This window comes from Boleophthalmus pectinirostris, unplaced genomic scaffold (assembly GCF_026225935.1).
Source record: "Boleophthalmus pectinirostris isolate CB_2022bp ecotype Guang Dong unplaced genomic scaffold, ASM2622593v1 HiC_scaffold_13, whole genome shotgun sequence".
Lineage (NCBI taxonomy): Eukaryota > Metazoa > Chordata > Actinopteri > Gobiiformes > Gobiidae > Boleophthalmus > Boleophthalmus pectinirostris.
The window spans coordinates 7,435,477-7,455,034 of NW_026571036.1; the positions used below are offsets into that span (position 1 = coordinate 7,435,477).

The following is a 19,558-nucleotide window of genomic DNA, read 5'->3' on the forward strand; positions in this document are numbered from 1 at the left end:
GATCGCGATTTCAATTTGTTTGTTAAACTCTAATCGTTTCAGCTCGATTATATGTGTTTGGAGAACAAAGTTTATTCTGAGATTTAAATATAGAGATTGTAGAATAGCTGGATATATAGTTTATTTTGGATATGTTTATGTTTTTCTATGTCTTATTTCATGTATTTTTAAGCATTTTATTTATTTTGTTTTATAGCAGAGGTGGGACTGAGTCGTTGTTTTGTGAGTCTGAAGTCAGTCTCGAGTCTGTGGCCTCAAGTCTGAGTCAAGTCCCAAGTCAAATACAGGCAAGTCCAAGTCGAGTCTCGAGTCACTGGCCCATAAGTCCGAGTCAAGTCCAAGTCGTCTGCATTGAGCTTCAAGTCATTTCAAGTCTTTAAACCAAAAAAATACCAAATATAGCCTAGATATTTGCTATTTATATGACTTTTAAACTAAACTGTACTTAAAAAGTCATGGGATATTTAGATATGAGCATTTATATGTTGTAGAAATACTAATTTGTTATTTTTAAATGTTTTGATAAGAGTGTGAATTATTACGGTCAGAATAGAAAGAATTAAGATTTAAAAGTGCTTAATATCAGTTATTTTGTCTGCACTGAAATGAAAGGATCATGTTCTATGTATTTCCCTCTGTTTTACTGTGTTGTACTGTGTATTACTGTAGTACATTTGATGATACCACCTCACAGTACTTCAGTTTCATCCAAAGTAACAAACAGAAGTGGGAGGGACATGTTCTAGTTTGTTCCTGTAAAATTAAGCACCATATTTATCAACTGTAAAGAGAAAAGTATTTTCTAAAAACTTATTTTTTTAGGAGAAGCATCATATCTTCTCAAGTCACAGGCCTCAAGTCTGAATCAAGCCGCAAGTCACTGACATTCAAGTCCAAGTCGAGTCCCGAGTCTCTGTCCAAGTCGAGTCCCAAGTCGAGTCCCAAGTCGAGTCCAAGTCGAGTCCCAAGCCTTTGTCCAAGTCGAGTCCCAAGCCTTTGTCCAAGTCGAGTCCCAAGTCGAGTTCCAAGTCGAGTCCCAAGCCTTTGTCTAAGTCCAGTCCCAAGTCCAGTCCCAAGTCCAGTCCGTCCAAGTCCAGTCCCAAGTCCAGTCCCAAGCCTTTGTCCAAGTCCAGTCCCAAGTCCAGTCCCAAGCCTTTGTCCAAGTCGAGTCCCAAGCCTTTGTCCAAGTCGAGTCCCAAGCCTTTGTCCAAGTCGAGTCCCAAGCCTTTGTCCAAGTCGTCCAAGTCCCAAGTCCCAAGTCGAGTCCCAAGCCTTTGTCCAAGTCCAGTCCCAAGTCCAGTCCCAAGTCCAGTCCCAAGCCTTTGTCCAAGTCCCAAGTCCAGTCAGTCCAAGTCCAGTCCAGTCAGTCCAAGTCCAAGTTTGTCAAGTCCAGTCCAAGTCCAGTCCCAAGTCCAGTCCAAGTCCAAGTCCAAGTCCAGTCCAGTCCAGTCCAAGTCCAGTCCAGTCCAGTCAGTCCAAGTCCAGTCCAGTCCCAAGTCTTTGTCAAGTCAAGTCCCAGTCCAGTCAAGTCCAGTCCAAGTCCAAGTCCAGTCCAAGTCCAGTCCGTCCAAGTCCAGTCCAAGTTGTCCAAGTCCAGTCCCAAGTCCAGTCCGAAGCCTTTGTCCAAGTCCAGTCCCAAGTCCAGTCCCAAGTCCAGTCCCAAGTCCAGTCCAAGTCTTTGTCCAAGTCCAGTCCCAAGTCTTTGTCCAAGTCCAGTCCAAGTCTTTGTCCAAGTCCAGTCCCAAGTCTTTGTCCAAGTCCAGTCCCAAGCCTTTGTCCAAGTCCAGTCCCAAGTCCAGTCCGAAGCCTTTGTCCAAGTCCAGTCCCAAGTCCAGTCCCAAGTCCAGTCCAGTCCGAAGTCTTTGTCCAAGTCCAGTCCCAAGTCTTTGTCCAAGTCCAGTCCAAGTCCAGTCCAAGTCTTTGTCCAAGTCCAGTCCCAAGTCTTTGTCCAAGTCCAGTCCCAAGCCTTTGTCCAAGTCCAGTCCCAAGTCCAGTCTTTGTCCAAGTCCAGTCCCAAGTCTTTGTCCAAGTCCAGTCCCAAGTCTTTGTCCAAGTCCAGTCCCAAGCATTTGTCTATTTTATCAAGTCAAGTATCAAGTCCTAAAAATAGTGACTCAAGTCCGACTCGAGTCCAAGTCACAACTGTCAAGTCCCACCTCTGTTTTATGCATCGCAAAACTGCTCTAAGATACATATTTGTAGCCTATATTTATTTTCATTTTGAAAGTTTTGCGTAAATTATCAATAACAAAGTGGGTTTTAAGAGAGAAAAGCTGAATAAACGCGTCGTGTAACAAAAAAAATAATCGTTTGAATAATTGTGATTTCAATATTGACCAAAATAATCGTGATAATGATTGTTTCCATAATCGAGCTGCTCTACTATATTATTTTCTGATATGTTCTAATGTTGTTTCCTCGTCACAAACAGACCTGGAGTTGTGTTTTGTTTCATTCACACATGCAGATTCAGGCTGAGTTGTTCTTTCAAAGAGAAAACACTGTTCCAACTTATGATGTAAACTGTCATCTTTTTAAACACTCCACACTTTCACTAGAATCATTTGGTTCCTACTAAACAAAAAGTAAAAAGTAGCTGTCAATTTTAAAACTACCAATACATGACATCAGGGGGAGGTGGAGCAGAGCATTTTGAGTTTTGGAGATGCCAAAGATCAGCTCTTGTGGATAGTTTTATGTCTTTTTTCACGATTTGGTTTTCACATTTATGGGTGTGTGTCTGCTGGCTATCACCAAGTATCACCAAGCTCTTGAAAATATTCAAATGAATTCAATTTCTTTGGCCTTAAACTTATTTTGCAACATGTTTTCTCATACGGACACAATTGTCATGACTGTCTACAATTCAGAAGTGTTTAATACATTGAATCGCTATGGCAACATTGTTAATTTTTCATCACAGAGAAATCCATGGCCATTTGAAAGCAGAGCAGAACAAAAATGGCTATTTTCAAAGAATTTCTTCCATAGACATAAGTAGGGCTGGGCGATATGGATCAAAAAATATATCTCGATATATTTTGCTATATCTCGATATACGATATATATCTCGATATCTGTACAGGAAAAAATAACCCCCTAAAACGGAAAACTGCAAAAACAAATCTGCCAAATTCCACAAGGTCCTTTTTTTTAATTAAAGTGTAAGAGGTCGACAGTTCATATAGGAACATTTAAGATTACAAAAAAACCCTAATTACATAAATAATAATTTAACTGTCAAATAAAAGAAATAAAACATATTTCCTTTGTTTCATTCATAAATAAAACAACTCAACTCAAGCTCATCTTTGCATTAACTCTGTTATCCAAACCAGAACCAGAACCATGAGCTCATTTAGCAGAAGAAGCTCAGGATGTTCCTTATTTTAATAGATCCATGTTATTATCCAGCAGTGAGGAGCTCTGAGGTTTAATCCCACAATCCACTGCAGATCAAACCCAACGTTTCCAAACACTTTTGTACAAGTGACACTGCAGCAGATTATTAATTAAAATCTTCTGCATAAATAGAATTTACATTACTAAACTTTACAATATATAAAGCATAACGACTCAAGAGCCACATCAGCCCGTTTGAGATTATAGTGTTAATTATTTTATTTTATGTTTATTATTATACATTTTTTTTGCAGCTTTGCGCAGACTTGTTTACGTTTTACAGAAACGAAACTTAAAAAGCGCATGGCTAATTTGCATAAACAGCGCACTTCTCACGTGCAGCTCAAATCGGTTTAGCTTCTTTCGGGCTAAAGGACGCGACTCGGTGGAACATGAGGATGTGCTGCTGATGCTTTTGTCTGTAAATGGTGGAAAAGTTTCGTGGCGCTAGAAGCTTTTCACTGGCACCAACTTTCGGCGTTCACGGCGATAGTGACGAGTGAAGGAGACACGAGCGAACAAAATCAGGGAGGCGGTGGCGCGCGGGCGACGACAGAGAAACAAACAAGCAAAGCGGCGAAATCAAAATTGAATATAAGCATTATATCGATATATACGATATGTCAGAATTCATATCGAGTTTAAAAAAAATCTCGATATATTAAAAATATCGAGATATCGCCCACCCCTAGACATAAGTATACTTTACAAAAATAATAGTTTACAAAAATATTACAATAAAAAATAAACACTTAGAAACAAAAAAGTTGGTGTTCCATTTTTACCATTAATCGAATTCAAGTGCATCACAAGTTAATGTGTCGTGCCATTTTCCAAATTGATCTTTTCATTTAATCTAACCTTACATTTTTTTTATATTAGTTTTGTATCTATACCACTCAAACGTGTGAATGAAACAAAACACAACTCCAGTTATATTTCTGAGGAGTTAACAACATTATAACATAACTTAACACCCACAAGAGTCAATTTTTTTGCGTAATACTGTAACTGGATCTTTTAATTCCCAAAATATAGTAATTGAAAATATAATTAATTACTTTCTATGTACAATTCACTCTGGAACAAAGCCGCTTTTCTAATCTCGATGTGTCACAAAATGTTACTGATGATTGATGTTTGGTCTATACTTTTTCTAAAGGTTAATTGTGTTTAATTAATTGGTTGATTATGATTAAGTGTTACCTGGCAACCATAATGCGAACAAGGGCCAAAACTTCAATTACATTATGCAATAGTTATTATTAGACCAATAAAAAATAGAGGACAACACATACTTTTGGTTTTATGAAGGTTTTAACTGACAGAAAAAAAGAAAAAATGTCCTTTGTCCTTGTGCATAAATTGTCTATGAATTTTGGATGTAGTTTTCTGTGTTCGTGACATAGACAACAATACTTTCTGTTTTTTTTTTTTTTCTACTTTACTTTTCAAGGGCTTTTCCCACAAATTAACACTTAACTAACATAAAACCAGGGGTGTAGTGAGCGTGGTACACGAGAGTAAAAAAAATAACAAATATAAAATAGCTATAACTTAAATATCAAACCGGAGCTACTGGCAATGATGAAAACCAGGACTTAAAACAGGATTAAACCAGGACTACACCAGGACTACACCAGGACTACACCAGGACTACACCAGGTCTACACCAGGTCTACACCAGGTCTAAACCAGGACTTAAGAAGGACTAAAACAGGACTAAAACAGGACTAATCCAGTATTAAACCAGGTCTAAACCAGGACCAAACGAGGACTAAACCAGGACTAAACCAGGACTAAACCAGGTCTAAACCAGGTCTAAACCAGGTCTAAACCAGGTCTAAACCAGGACCAAATGAGGACTAAACCAGGACTAAACCAGGACTAAACCAGGTCTAAACCAGGTCTAAACCAGGTCTAAACCAGGACCAAACAAGGACTAAACCAGGACTGAATCAGGACTAAACCAGGACTAAACCAGGATTAAACCAGGACTAAAACAGGACTAATCCAGTATTAAACCAGGTCTAAACCAGGACCAAATGAGGACTAAACCAGGACTGAACCAGGACTAAACCAGATCTAAACCAGATCTAAACCGGATCTAAACCAGGACTAAACCAGGACTAACAAAGGACTAAACCATATCTAAACCAGGACTAAACCAGATCTAAATCGGATCTAAACCAGGACTAAACCAGGACTAAACCATATCTAAACCAGGACCAAACCAGAACTGAACCAGGATTGAGTGTCGGTTTAGACCTGGTTTAGTCCTCCTGGTTCAGTCCTGGTTCAGTCCTGGTTCAGTCCTGGTTCAGTCCTGGTTCAGTCCTGAATCACATACCCCCACTTAAAAAATCCCCACTACACCACTCCACAAAACTTTGATAAATATTTACAACACGTACTATTCAAACAAACCAAGTCCAAACCAAGTCAGAATTAGAAAACCATGAAAACCCGTCATGTGCAACAACAACAAAACGCACGTACCTTCTTCTATGGCCTCTGTGACCTTCTCTGGGTCTTTGGACAGGTACAGGTTGGTCATGTAGGCTTTCAGGTAACCGATGGGGCTCATACCACCCGTCATGCAGAACCTCTCGATGGTCAGGTCTGGAACAAGAGGAAAGAGGAATTTATAATCCGTGTATCATTCGTTCCTTTGTTTTTCAAAATAAAACCAAAAATAAGAAAACGAAAAAACAACAATTTTCTTCATTATTTGTCTCCAAAACCAAAATGTAAAGATGGATAACGATTCATTTTTTTCAGTTTTTAACTTTGTGTTTAAATAAATAATGGAAAAAAACGGATATCGACCATTTCACGTTTCTGTGATTCAAACTGTGATGCCGGACTGAACCAGGACTAAATCAGGACTAAACCAGGACTAAACCAGGACAGTAAACCATTTTCAGTCTGGTCTCAGGTCCCGGTCTGATCCCAACCTCAGTCCCAACCACAGTCCTGGTCTCAGACGTGGTCTCAGTTCTGGTCAGGTTCCTGTCTCAATCCCAGTCTCAGTCCTGGTCCTAGTCCCAGTCTGGTCTCGGACTCAGTCTGGTCTGGTCCCGGTCTAGTCCTGGTCTCCTGGTTTTAGTCCTGGTTCAGTCCTGGTTCAGTCCTGTTTCAGTCCTGGTTTCAGTCCTGGTTCAGTCCTGGTTCAGTCCTGGTTTAGTCTTGTTTGAGTCTTGGTTCAATCCTGGTTCAGTCCTGTTTTAGTCCAAAACCAAACTGAAAAAATGGGTAACGATTTATTATTTTTTTTCAGTTTTCAATTTTGTGTTTATTTAATGGAAAAAAACAGATAACGTTTCCCGTTTCCGTGACTTAAAATGCTGGACTCAATCAGGACTAAACCAGGACTAAACTGTTTTCAGTCCCAGTCTAGTCCCAGTCTAGTCCCAGTCTAGTCCCAGTCTAGTCCCAGTCTAGTCCGGTCCCGGTCTCATAGGAGTTTCCTTCCTCTGAACAAGCGAACAAAACTGTAGCGCTGTAACAAAATAATTTAGTTAAAAATATACCCAAAAAAATACTCTTGGTGATATATCGATACAGCAGCCCACGATATCGATACTGTATCATCACATTAAACGATACGATATACAACAATTTTGTTTCTTGTTTAGTGGAAGGAAACTCATTTGTGCAACACATTTGACATTTTCACAGTTTTGGTGATTAAAATGTTTGTGTCTCATTTAGGGATGGGCATGATTAATTGATAATTGATCATTAAGAATTTCATCGATTACGTTAATTTTAATCGACAAATCGAATGCTGTGTGTAGCGTGACCAAACAGGGGTCTGTACATGTGTCTCTGCACTCAGAAGGAGCGAGCAAACACAAACAGTCAGTCCGCCTGTAACGTACCGAAGTGCATGTGCGTATTTAAAGATGATTTGTACAAGAAATTCCACACTTTCCGTTGCGTTCGGGACAAGTGTGAGTCCATGTGCACAGTGTATAAAGCAGCACATATGTTTCGGTGTCCAGTGGGAAAAAGTTTTACCAGGTGAAAGTCGCTCAATGTCGATGACGAGTCTCCACCTCCCTCCCTCCGTACGGTGTCCTGGTCACACTAACCCTTATTCCACTGAGTCATGTCTTTTAATCTGACAGAAATTTACCGCATCAGCGACACAAGAGCTGTAGTTTTATCTTCGCTGAGTTTATGCAAATTAGCGATGCGGTTTTAAGTTTTGTTTCTGTGAGAGTTGCACAAAACTGAATTAAACACATTATAATGTCAAACGGGCTGATGTGGCTCTAGAGTCGTTACGGTTTATATGTCGTAAAGTTGAATTTATTTATGCAGATTAGTAGTGCAGATAGTAATAATAATGATGATCATTTTAATATAAAAACGTTCATGATTAATCGATAATCGATCGTTAATTCTTCCGACGATCGATTAAGAAAATTTCATCGAATGCCCATCCCTAGTCTCATTTTAATTTTGCACCAGAAGTGGTTTAACAAAGACTTTTAGTATCACAGCACATATTTTTTTCCGTATCGGTACATTTTAAATGAGGATTACACATTAGTTTGGATTCTAGTTTTAGTTTTGATCAGTAACGGGTGAGTACCGTAGTGGTTGATGGAGTTGATGAGGCGCACTCCGACCTGGGCGTGGTTATTGGTCATGAGCACGATGTCAAACAGCTCCTCCTCTCCCGGGTACAGCTGTCTCAGGCGGTCGTTCACGTTCATCAGAGCCTGTGAACACGAGCGGGATGGATGAGTGTGCGTGTTTGTGTAGTCATACATCACAGTTACAAGTCCTTTTGTGTAGTTGTAGTTCATTAACTATGGATTGGATGTTATCAAGAAAAATGTAACCGGGAAAACTGAGAAGCCAATTCTGATTTTTGAATCCATGAAATGAGAAAAAGCATTAATTTCCAAGTGTAGAATAAAACTACATTTAAAATAGTGTATGAAATGTTCTCATAAAGTAAATGTAAACCTTCAAATATAGCTATACATACACTACCGCTCAAAAGTTTTAGAACACCAAAGTTTTTCCAGTTTTTTACTGTTTACTGTTGACCAAAACGTATTCTAAACTTTTGATTCATGAAAGTGTCCAGATATAACAGCTGAACACACTCGTGGCTCGTTCTTTTTACAACAGAAATCAAATATTCTTCAGAAAGTTCTTCCCAAATCTGTTGCAGAAGTTTCCATAAATGTGTGGCACTTGTAGGTTTCTTGGCTTTCACTCTTCTGTCCAGTTCATCCCAAACCAGCTCGATGGGGTTTAAGTCTGGACACTGTGCTGCTGGACACTCCATGTTTTCAAGCTTTATCGTATTGTTCTTTTTTCCTGAGGTAGTTTTGGCAGAGCTTGGACTTACGTTTTGTCATCTTCTATCTTTTTTAACCTCTGTCTGTTCAGTTCTTACCTTTGCACCATTTCAAGTTCTTCATTGGACTTGCACGACTTGAATTGCAATAAATAACTGGAAAAATTGGGGTGTTCTAAAACTTTTGACTGATAGTGTAGATTAAAGTGTCCTTTGTGTCTCAGTCAAAGGTCTCAGTGCAGTTTAACAGGAGGATTTGTCAGGAAAGGTCTGCAGATCTGTGTCAAGGGCAGTTTGAGGAAAGGAAAAGCCAAAAGTGTCCCTCATCTGTGTCCTGCAGCGTCACAGCAGCCTCAACGCCTTGTTCTTACTCCACTTCTTGGTGATTGAAATGATTAATTCCCTCAAAGTGTTTCATCTTGAAAGTCTGGGAGTATTTCCTCTGAAGGTCTTTGCCACATTTGCTGCCACATATGGTGTAAAAAGCCTTTAACGTCTCAAATGTCCGGTCAAAAGTTTTAGAAGACCCTAATTTTTCCAGTTATTTACTGCAATTCAAGTCGTGTTAGTCCAATGAAGAGCTTGAAATGGTATAAAAGGTAAGAACTGAACAGACAGAGGTTAAAAAAAGATAAAATATAACAAAACACAAGTCCAAGCTCTGCCAAAACTACCTCAGGAAAAAAGAACAAGAAGGTAAAAGCTTGAAAACATGGAGTGTCCAGCACAGTGTCCAGACTTAAACCCCATCGAGCTGGTTTGCGATGAAATGGACAAAACTTCTGCAACAGACTTGGGAAGAACTTTCTGAAGATTTTTTGATTTCTATTGTAAAAAGAACGAGCCACGAGTGTGTTCAGCTGTTATGTCTGCCAAAGGTGGACACTTTCAGGAATCAAAAGTTAATAAAAATACGTTTTGGTCGACAGTAAACAGTAAAAAAAACAGAAAAAAGTGTGGCATTCTAAAACTTTTGAGCGGTAGTGTATCATCTTGGTTTGCCTCTTGCAGTCTCCAAGGATATGGAAACAACAAAAAATGAAGTTCACACAATCCAACTGTCCCTTGTGTTCCTCTAAAAGTAGGACCAGTGGACTCACTTGGTCACTGCATCCAACAGATCAGTGTGTGGATGCAAAACAACTTTCTCCAGCTAAACTCTGACAAGACTGAAGTCATAGTGTTTGGTCCACAGAAACAAAGGGACAGTGTCAGCAGTCACCTCCAGTCTCTCTCTCTAAAACCTTCAAATCAGGCAAGAAATCTAGGAGTAATAATGGACTCAGACTTGAACTTTAACATCCACATCAAATCAATAACATCTGCAGCCTTTTACCATCTGAAAAACATAGCAAAAATCAAAGGTTTACTGTCTAAATCAGACTTGGAGAAACTTATCCATGCGTTTGTCTCCAGTAGGTTAGATACTGTAATGTTCTGCTCACTGGTCTCTCCAAACGAGCTGTGAGACGCTGCAGAACATCCAGAACATCCAGAACATCCAGAACATCCAGAACATCCAGAACGCTGCAGCTCGGGTCCTTACTCGAACTAGGAAGTACGAGCACATAAGTCCTGTGCTCAGGTCTCTGCACTGGCTCCTGTGCCTCAGAGAATAAACTTTAAAGCAGCTCTGCTTGTACAAGTCTCTCCATGGCCGAGCACCAAAGTCCATCTGTGACATGTTAGTGTCATATGAACCATCTCACACTCTGAGGAGCTCAGGGACCGGCCTCCTGCTGGTGCCCAGAGTCACGACTAAACAAGGGGAGTCAGAGTTTCAGATTCATGCAGCTAAAACCTGGAACAGTCTGAACATGTGAGACAGACTCTTCTGTGACGCTGTTTAAATCCAGACTCAAAACATTTCTGTTTAACTGTGCAAATAACTGAAAGGTTTTCATTCCGCACTCTTCTCTCCAATTTATGTCTCTCTTTTTTTATTTTAATCTTCATGATTATTTATGTTTTGATTTGCTTTTATTATGATTTTAATGCATTTCTTATTTTGTAAAGTACTTTGAATTACTTTGTGTACGAATTGTGCTATACAAATAAACTTGCCTTGCCTAAAAGTATTTCCTGTAAAAGTCTTCTGTCACATTTGCTGCTACATATGGTGTCGTGGTAAAAAAAACTGCAGCATCTCAAGGGTCCTTTTGTGTGTTAACCATGTGTTAATGACACAAAACTAAGCGTTAATGAAACAAAACACAAGTCCAGAAATGTTTTTGATGAAGTAACAACATTCAAACATGGCTAAAAGCTCAAAGAGTCAATTTTGCATAACGTTTTGAAAGATCAGGACTGTACCGTCATTATTTTCTTAACCCACAAACTGACCAGTATTGCTACAACACGGTGTAAAAAGCAGACATTCCTACAGTAGTGAGGAAGTTGTTTGGTCGCATTGTGTAACATCAACGGAGAATTTCATTTCCAGACTTACATCTAACCTACAGCTAGAGGCACATTCGTTCAGAGACCTAAAAAAGTCTAATGCACTCTTCTGAACCAGGGCCGCACATACCTGTCATAGTGGTTAAGGGCGCGGTCAGAGTGACACTTCTGAATTCCATGCAAATTTCATTACACAATCGAGTACAAGGAATTGTTATTTTTAATTTGAAATGAGCATAGCAGGTTAGACAATACAATGTAGGTATGAAAGGATGACAATTGTGTTATAACTTGGGATGTAATGATATATCCAAATCTCTCGGCAAGATACTTTCACGATATATACATTTCACAGTACGATATTTATTGTGATATTTGTAGAGGCTAACAAAATTGTGAATATGCCACTTATTTCTTTTTAAAAGCCTTGATACTGTTATAATGGTTCTGTTGTAATATAAAGAATTAAAGGTTGTATAGAGGATTTTCCAAGGAACGAGAAATCCAGCGACTGTTTGTGCTTTTTCAAATGTTGCGCATGCGTGAAACCACCCCCCCTCCCCTACAGCTCCTACGTAGAAACGCCTCCTCCCGCCTCCTCTTTACGCCAGAAACAGGTTTGTTTACAGCCGGTGCTGCACATGACTTGTAAACAACTAACTACAGTGTTGGTTAGGCAAGACGGAGAAGTGAGGAGCGGGGGGAGGGGGTGTGCGGACATTTCGTTCGCGGACGAGAAGTGAGGAGCAGGGAGAAGTGAGGAGCAGGGAGAGGAGAGAGGAGAGGAGAGAGGAGATTCCGTGCCCGGAGAAATGAGGAGCAGGGGGAAGAGTGGATCGGGCAGCGGGGACAGGAGCAGGAAAGGGGAGCAGAGAAGGTTGCGTGGAGATTCCGTGCGAATGAACTAGCTACAACACGCAGCAGCAAGCGGACTCTTTCTTTGCCTTGAAAATTACGTTTTCAGACATAGGATATCGCATTCGTGTCCTGAAAAACGTTTGTCTAGCTCTTGGAAATAAAGTAGGTTTTCATAATAAGCAGAAGTTTCCTGTCCAGGAGTAATTTGTGGACCAATGCGTCAGTCTTTAGACCCTGCGTCTGCTTCAGTCGCACCATCGCTGGAATGAATCTACAAGAATCACCTTAGTTTGGCTTCGCTGCTTTTCCCCTTGTCTTCTTCTTTCAGCGACCTCAAAAACTGACTTTCTTTTGCGGCGAACTGCTCCTGGATTCTTGTCGCCATTGCAACAAACTTTGTGCGATCTGCGAGGAAGATATAGGTAAAAAAAAGCCGCTAAGAACTGTTGCGTTGGTGGAGTAAACAGCGTCCGTGCGGCTTGCGTCTGTGGACTGCGTGACAGTCGTACGTAAACCACGTACCGGCGGCGCAGGCAAGTCAGTTACACTAGAAACGTAGGGAGTTTGATTGACAGCCTGTCAGCTCACAGATAACGAGGCAGTGTCGTTATCTATTGGCAAATGTTTAGCCCCACCACGTCCAGAGTTGATGAATTTTTATTCTCTTTTTTTTGGTCATCATAATTACAAGGCTACTGCATCTCTATAATCTATCATTGACAACTTGAAACAAAAAAAAATCCTCCTTAGTTTCAAATTGTCAATGAAAGTTTAAAACACCATTACAGAGACGCAGCAGCCTTGTAATTATGATGGCCAAAAAAGAAAAAAAGAATGAAAATCTATCAACTAAGGACGTAGTGAGGCCAGATAAACATCAGCCAATAGAAAACGAGGCTCCCTCATTTTCTATTGGCTGTTAGGTTGTAAATCAAACTCCCTACATTCCTAGTGTAACTCACTCGCCGACGTGCGGGGATGACGTGGTTTATGTAGCGATTCTTAGAAGCTTTTTCAAACTATAGCTTCCTCACAATTCGCACAAGTTTGTTGCGATGGCGCACGAGAATCCACGACCAGTTCGCTGCAAAAGAAAGCCTGTTTTTGAGGTCGCTGAAAGAAGAAGAGAAGGAGAAAAGGAGCAAAGCCAAACTGAGGTGATTCTTGAAGATTCCTTCCAGCGATGGCGCGACTGAAGCAGACAAAGGGTCTAAAACCTGACACGTCGGTCGCTGAATTACTTCTAGACAGGTCACTTCAAAAGTAATTCTGAACGCACACTGGCTGTAAACAAACGTAATTTCTAGAGTAAGGAGGCGGGAGGAGTAGAGAGGCTGTTTCTACTGAGGGAGCTGTGGAGGAGGAAGGTGGTGTATTTCTTGTTGCTGTATTTTTCTTCCCTTAAAAATCCTCTATACCACCTGTAAGAGTTTAAAGTGTTATTAATGTTAAATTGGCACCGACAACACCCGAGGATCATGGTCTATGTAGTTCTCTCAGTTTTTTTAGCTGTTGCTGCACCATAATAATGAATTTAAGCAGAGATACTTTGACGAAACGATGTCACAATATTTTGGTTATTGTTAGATCCCTATTTATAATAAAAAGGCACAGGGTTTTATAAATGTTCTGTAATGTGTATTGTGATCTTTACTCATTGTTATAGTTTATTATCCTTTTTATTGAAAATTATTACGACTATTACTACTTCTGCTAATAAGCTACCGTAAAGTTTGGACCCACCCTCTCATTCATTTTTTTTTTCATTATGTTTACTATATTCTGAATTTTAGATATGGAAGACATCAAATACTGTATATGATGCAAGATGTGTGGAATTATGAATCAAAGAAGAAAAATGTGTGGCCAAACTTTTGACTGGTAATGTTTAAACAGCACCAGTCAAACGTTTGGACACACCCTCTCATTCAATGTTTTTTTTTCTATTTTTTTTTTTAAACGCTTACCACATACGAGCACACAGAAGATTTAAGAAGCAAAATATATGGAATTTAAAAATAACAAAGCAAATGGTGGGCACTTTAAGGATTTCAATATATAACGTATCCATCCATCCATTTTCTTCTGCTTATCCAGGCCGGATCGTGAGGGCAGCAGTCTAAGTGGGACTCCCAGACTTCCTTAACCCTGGACACTTCCTCCAGCTCCTCCGGGGGGGGGACCCCAAGGCGTTCCCAGACCAGCCAAGAGACATAGTCCGTACAGCGTGTCCTGGGTCTTCCCCGGGACCTGCTTCCAGTGGGACGTGTCCGGAACAGGCGCAGGCATCCAGAACAGAGGTTGGGACTTGAAAGTCGTGACTTGGACTCAGGACTTGAGATTTGACTTGATAAAACAGACCAAGACTTGCGACACGATTTGGACTTGAAGCTCAGTGACTTGGGATTTGACTTGGACTTGAGCCCTGTGACTTGAGAAGACTTTCTATTCTGACCGTAATGATTCACACTAAGATCTTGACAAAGAAATTTAAAAAGGAAAAATTCACATTTCTACAACTCTTATATAAATACTAGGAATGTAACAACAACCGAAATATCGTGATATCGTATCGTAAAAAGTCTCACAATATCGTGGGGCGTCACAATACATTGAATTATTGATTTTCTTTGCTTAAATGTATTGTTTTATAGAAGCAAAAGCAAAAGCTAAAAAACATAGAGAACTACATATCCCATGATTCATTTCAGTGCAGACAACATGACAAAATATGTTTTTTACTTGAACTCTTGGAATTATGATGGTAATGATTTGCAACAAAATCTTCTCAAGGTATTTTAAAAGCAGAAAAATATCCTATCTAACAATTACATTAGCCTCTCCAAAATATCGCACCGTGAAATGTACATCGTGAAAATATCGTACCTAGAGATTTGGATATTGTTACATCCCTAATATTACTCATATATAAATATAAAATGACTTTTTTAAGTACAGTTTAGTTTAAAATTCATATAAATTGCTCAAATCTAAGCTATAAGTGGTAATTTGGTTTAAAGACTTGAAGCTCAAAGCAGATGACTTGGACTTTATGGGACAGAGACTCGGGACTCGACTTGGACTTGCCTTGTATTTGACTTGGGACTTGACTCGGACTTGAGTTCAAAGAGTTGAGACTTACTTCAGACTTGCAAAACAACGACTTGGCCCCACCTTAGCTTTAGAGTGACAGGTTTAAAAATCACAGCTGTACAATCTTGCTCTGTAATCTTTATTTTACAACTTGTATGTTTTACTTACTTGAACTATCTTTCATCTATCTATCTATGTTAACATTTTGTGTAGGCTCATATCTCTTTACTGCCACACCCACTCTGCTCCACATGCAGATATAAAGTCCACAGCTCTGAGCCTGTGCAGTGTCAGTGTGCTGTACCTTCACGAAGGGGAACGCAGGCCCGGGCTGGAGAGGCTCGGTTTCGTGTTCCACCTGGTGAGCGACGTACTTCTCTACGCCCTGCTCCTTGAATATCTTCCGCTCCTCCACCAGGTTGAAAAGTGTCCGGGAAGAAACGGCGATAGTGACTGCGTTTCGTGGTTTGGGCTGCAAATGTGGATAAAAACAAAAAGAGTTCGTGCGTAATGCGTAAAATGACGAACAGTACTGGCTAATGGTAAACTCTACGGTCATTTGGGGTTAAACTGTCTAATAAAAACGAATTTTAATAGCAAATTATGGGTGAACAATGCGTAATGCGTAATTGTGCACGACCTATGCCAGTTTAATAGTAATTTATTAAAGTTTACAGCAATATTGAAAATGGAAACTTGGTAATACGCTTGTTACGCCCGCTTTTTAGTCGGATATGGAAAAACGCGATGACACACGACGTAAATAAGCCAATTTTACGTGAGAAACCATCCACTGATATTTAATAAAGTACTAAAATAGCAACTAAAATGTGACAGCTACTCACGGGTCTGGGTTTTTTAGTTTTGAGGTTGTCAAAGAACGCTTTGGCAGCGGCCCAATCCTTCTCCTCATCCACTTCCTCGGTGACTTCGATAGGCTTGATTTCGCTCATTTTGAACGACTTTTGCTAAAATTACTGACTAAAAGAAGTAAAATGGAGTTAATTGGTTGCGGGAGAGTGGCAGTCTACACTCCCAAACTTTGCGGAAATGTGCGGAGACAGACGCAGCGCAGAGGGGCGGGGTTTGTGTGGTGATGTAGGTCCGGGTTGGCGCTGGTTTGGCTCCGAGGCGCTGGTTCCAGAGATGATTTTTTTTTATTTTATGAGTATTTTTGCACGGATAAAGACGGCCTATACCAGGGGTGGGCAAACTTTTTGACTCGTGGGCCACAAAAGATTCCAAAATTTGATGGAAAGGCCGGACCAGGAGCAGATGCATGGAGTTTTTTGGTAATCCACCTCATAAGAGAAAAAAAAAAAAATAAAAATACATGAAATATGATAGAAAAAATATCCCATGTTATTGAAATATCCCATCACTGAAAATCATTACAAAGCATTACAACAAAATATCTGTCTTTCAAGTCCCACAGTATTTACTATTTATTGAAATTACTTTTAAAACACTGAAATTTATTATTATTATTCAAGTTTGGCAGGCCGGATTAAAAAGATTAAAGGGCTGCATATAGCCCCTGGGCCATAGTTTGCTCACCATATGCACTTCTGCTTGAGTTGTAAAAGCCTATATTTGAAAGCAAAGGTGGGACTTGCAAGTCATGACTTGGGCTCCAGTCAGACTTGAGTCACTATTTTTAGGACTTGAAACTTGATTTGATAAAATGGACAAAGTCTTGGGACAAGACTTGGAGGTCAGTGACTTGAGGTTTGACTCGGACTTGAGTCCTGTGACTTGAGGAGCACTTTTAAATCTGAATCTTCCTGTTCTTACTGTATTATCTTAAAAAAAAAAATCTAAGCTATAAATGGTACTTTTGTGGTTTAAAGACTTGAAATGAACTTGACTCTCAAAACTAACAACATGGATTTGACTTGGACTTACGGGCAGAAATGTCTGTATTTTTAACTAATTTGATACCTTCTAACAGTAAAGAGAGGCATACATTGTCATTTGTTAGGAAAAGCTGCTTAAAAATGACCAAAACACAAAGAAAATGTGACTATTCTGACATGTTAGTCGTGAATGACCCGAATGCAGAACAATTTTTGATTCTCAATTTTATTATTACCAACCACCACAAACCGGGTGTGTCTCATCTTTTTATTTTGAAAATCTGGTCACCCCATCTATGGTAATATTACTTACTATTTGTGCATTATTTAGACTGCTGTTTTGTCTGTACAATTCTACAGTTCTATAGTAAACACCATATATGCAAATGTGGTTCAGTGTTGTAATTCCCCTGCAGCGTCGACGTTGTGAGTCAGAAGAACCACAAACCTGCACCGTGTGAGCTGAACCTGCAGGGCTGGGTCTGGACTAGTCTGAGGGACATGCAAAAATGAAAAGGCTACCTGCACTTTAATCCAAATGAGGTACTGGAGCAGTTTGACTTAAGTGTGGGTTCTTTTTTGTATTTCATCCTTTAGCCATATTGACCTACTTTATACATGATCATGTGAATATCAGTGATTTCTTAAACGTGATTTGTAGCACTTTTTTGGTTAAAAAGATTCGGCAGCGCATCATCCACTAGAAGATTTAGGCCTAAAAAATGTTCAAATGTTTCTTTGCCTGTGGTTCTTTGTAGTATTTGGCAATGATGACTGTTTTTCTTTAGCCAGGCTGGTGCCACCTTGTGCCTCCACTCAATAAAATTTCTCTCCAGCGACTATGTCAGGAATCAGAATACACTAGGCGGTTTGCAAGAAGTGCGAGTTCGGGCACCAGCCAATCAGACGAAAAGTGATACATTCTGTGTTGGAAACGATTTCCAAGATCGAGGATTTAAAGCCGAAACAAAGAGAAGGTTTGGTGAATTTTATCTTCCTACAGGGATTTGGGAAAAGCTTAATATACCAGTTAGCAATACATACATCACAACCAAATAGCAGCGACTGGTTAAATGAAAAAAAGTACCTGCCTACTGTCGAACGAATGAATTCAGATGGTTTCTACGAAGTGAAACTGTTTGATGAATCAGGCTACGAAATAGCACCAACATTGGCCAGTTTGTGTATTTCATTTTGTGATGTATTTTTAATTTCTGTGTTTTCTCACAAGATCAAATTAAATGAACAAACTATAATCAAAATAATCACACCTGTAATCCTTAGGTACAGTTTTGCCCCATTCACATAACTTTGCCAGTATATTTTTATTTTCTGATTTATTTTTCATTCTTTGGTGTTGAAAACCCTTTTTGTTTTAATGTCTTTTTGAATTTTTTTGATATTTTTCCTTTTACTGTGTTTCTTCCATTACAAGATTATAGCAATAGAAAGATATTTGTACATTTGAGTCCAGACTGAAGGCCAGAGACATAGATATTTGAGGTTAAAATGATCTGGTTTGTTCTAGAGAAGCCTCCAGCCTCAGATCATCTCAACACAAACAAATTAAAATTCTTTCTTTTTTTTTTTTAAATGCACATAATGTTATACTTTTGCTGTCAAAAATGTCATTTAAGGGATTAAAATTTCAAAATATTATATAATATTTGGTATGTATGATTAGGGCAGAAGTAAATGAAGACATGATATAAAAAAGTTGGACAAAAATATATACTGCATAAAAATATTGTGGTATTCTTTTCCCATGTACATTTTTGTCACGAAGGAACACAGGTGTGATTATTTTAAAGGGGTGCACAAGAGTTAAAAAGGTCTACATATGTAAATTAACTGAAATATAGGCTATTTTTTCAATTGAAAAAAGAAGTGGAAGTATGTATGGAATATTGGATTCATCCAAGTATGTTGTACCTTACGTCATTTTGTATCTCAGGTCAATGTTTTACTGAAAAGATGTTTTAACATAATAATAAACTGGCATTTATATTTACAATTTGTGGTTTTATTTCTTTAGTAGCAAAGTGTAATTTGCACTATAAAATCTGTGAATATAACTCTTGCAAGAGTAAATATGATGATTAAATAAATAATAATAATAAATTGTGGGAGGAGCAGGTGCTGAGCAAAGCCAAGTGTCTCCTGGCTCAGCCGCTCCATCCTCTGGCTCCTGACTTTATCCTGATGCCTTCAGGGCGTCGGTTTTATGCTCCAGTACGGAAAACCAAAAGGTTTTCTAATTCTTTCGTGCCCAGTGCTATTAAATTATTAAATTCTAAGGGTACAGTTTTATGATAGTTTTATGAAAGTTTTACTCTGCAATTTGTTATTTATTTTGAGTTCCACTGGTGGACGACAGTTGGACTGACACACTGTGTGTTTGTTTGTGTTTGTGTTTGTGTTTGCTCGGAGATGCTGCAAATGAATTGCCTTATGGGATCAATAAAGTTTTCTGAATCTGAATCTAAATATGACCCTTACAAAGAGTGATTTTTACTCTGTGTAGTGTTATTAAAAACACTCTAATAAGTGTCATTACCAGCACTGCAACAGAGTAAACAATGAACACTACTTTTCACTCTGTGTAGATTAAATAAACCACTAGAGT

The 19,558-nt window shown here is 39.2% G+C and overlaps 1 protein-coding gene and 1 long non-coding RNA gene across 2 annotated transcripts in view; one reads left to right on the forward strand and one right to left on the reverse strand.

Annotated features, from left to right (window-relative positions):
• The window catches only part of LOC110164235 (cytosolic 5'-nucleotidase 1A-like), a 28,797-nt gene extending 12,645 nt beyond the window's left edge, over nucleotides 1–16,152 (reverse strand). The window contains exons 1-4 of the mRNA XM_055149501.1: nucleotides 15,922–16,152; nucleotides 15,381–15,548; nucleotides 8,006–8,135; nucleotides 5,902–6,024 (exon numbers count right to left, since the gene is read on the reverse strand). Of these exons, the coding sequence (XP_055005476.1) occupies nucleotides 5,902–6,024; nucleotides 8,006–8,135; nucleotides 15,381–15,548; nucleotides 15,922–16,029 (529 nt within the window). The 5' untranslated portion in view covers nucleotides 16,030–16,152. The remainder of the gene's footprint in view (nucleotides 1–5,901; nucleotides 6,025–8,005; nucleotides 8,136–15,380; nucleotides 15,549–15,921) is intronic.
• Nucleotides 16,153–16,255: 103 nt separating this feature from the next.
• Nucleotides 16,256–17,801, forward strand: LOC129407604 (uncharacterized). The gene is made up of 3 exons (XR_008631623.1): nucleotides 16,256–16,368; nucleotides 17,349–17,475; nucleotides 17,721–17,801. It is a non-coding gene; the product is annotated as an uncharacterized LOC129407604 (long non-coding RNA).
• The last annotated feature ends 1,757 nt before the right edge of the window (nucleotides 17,802–19,558 follow it).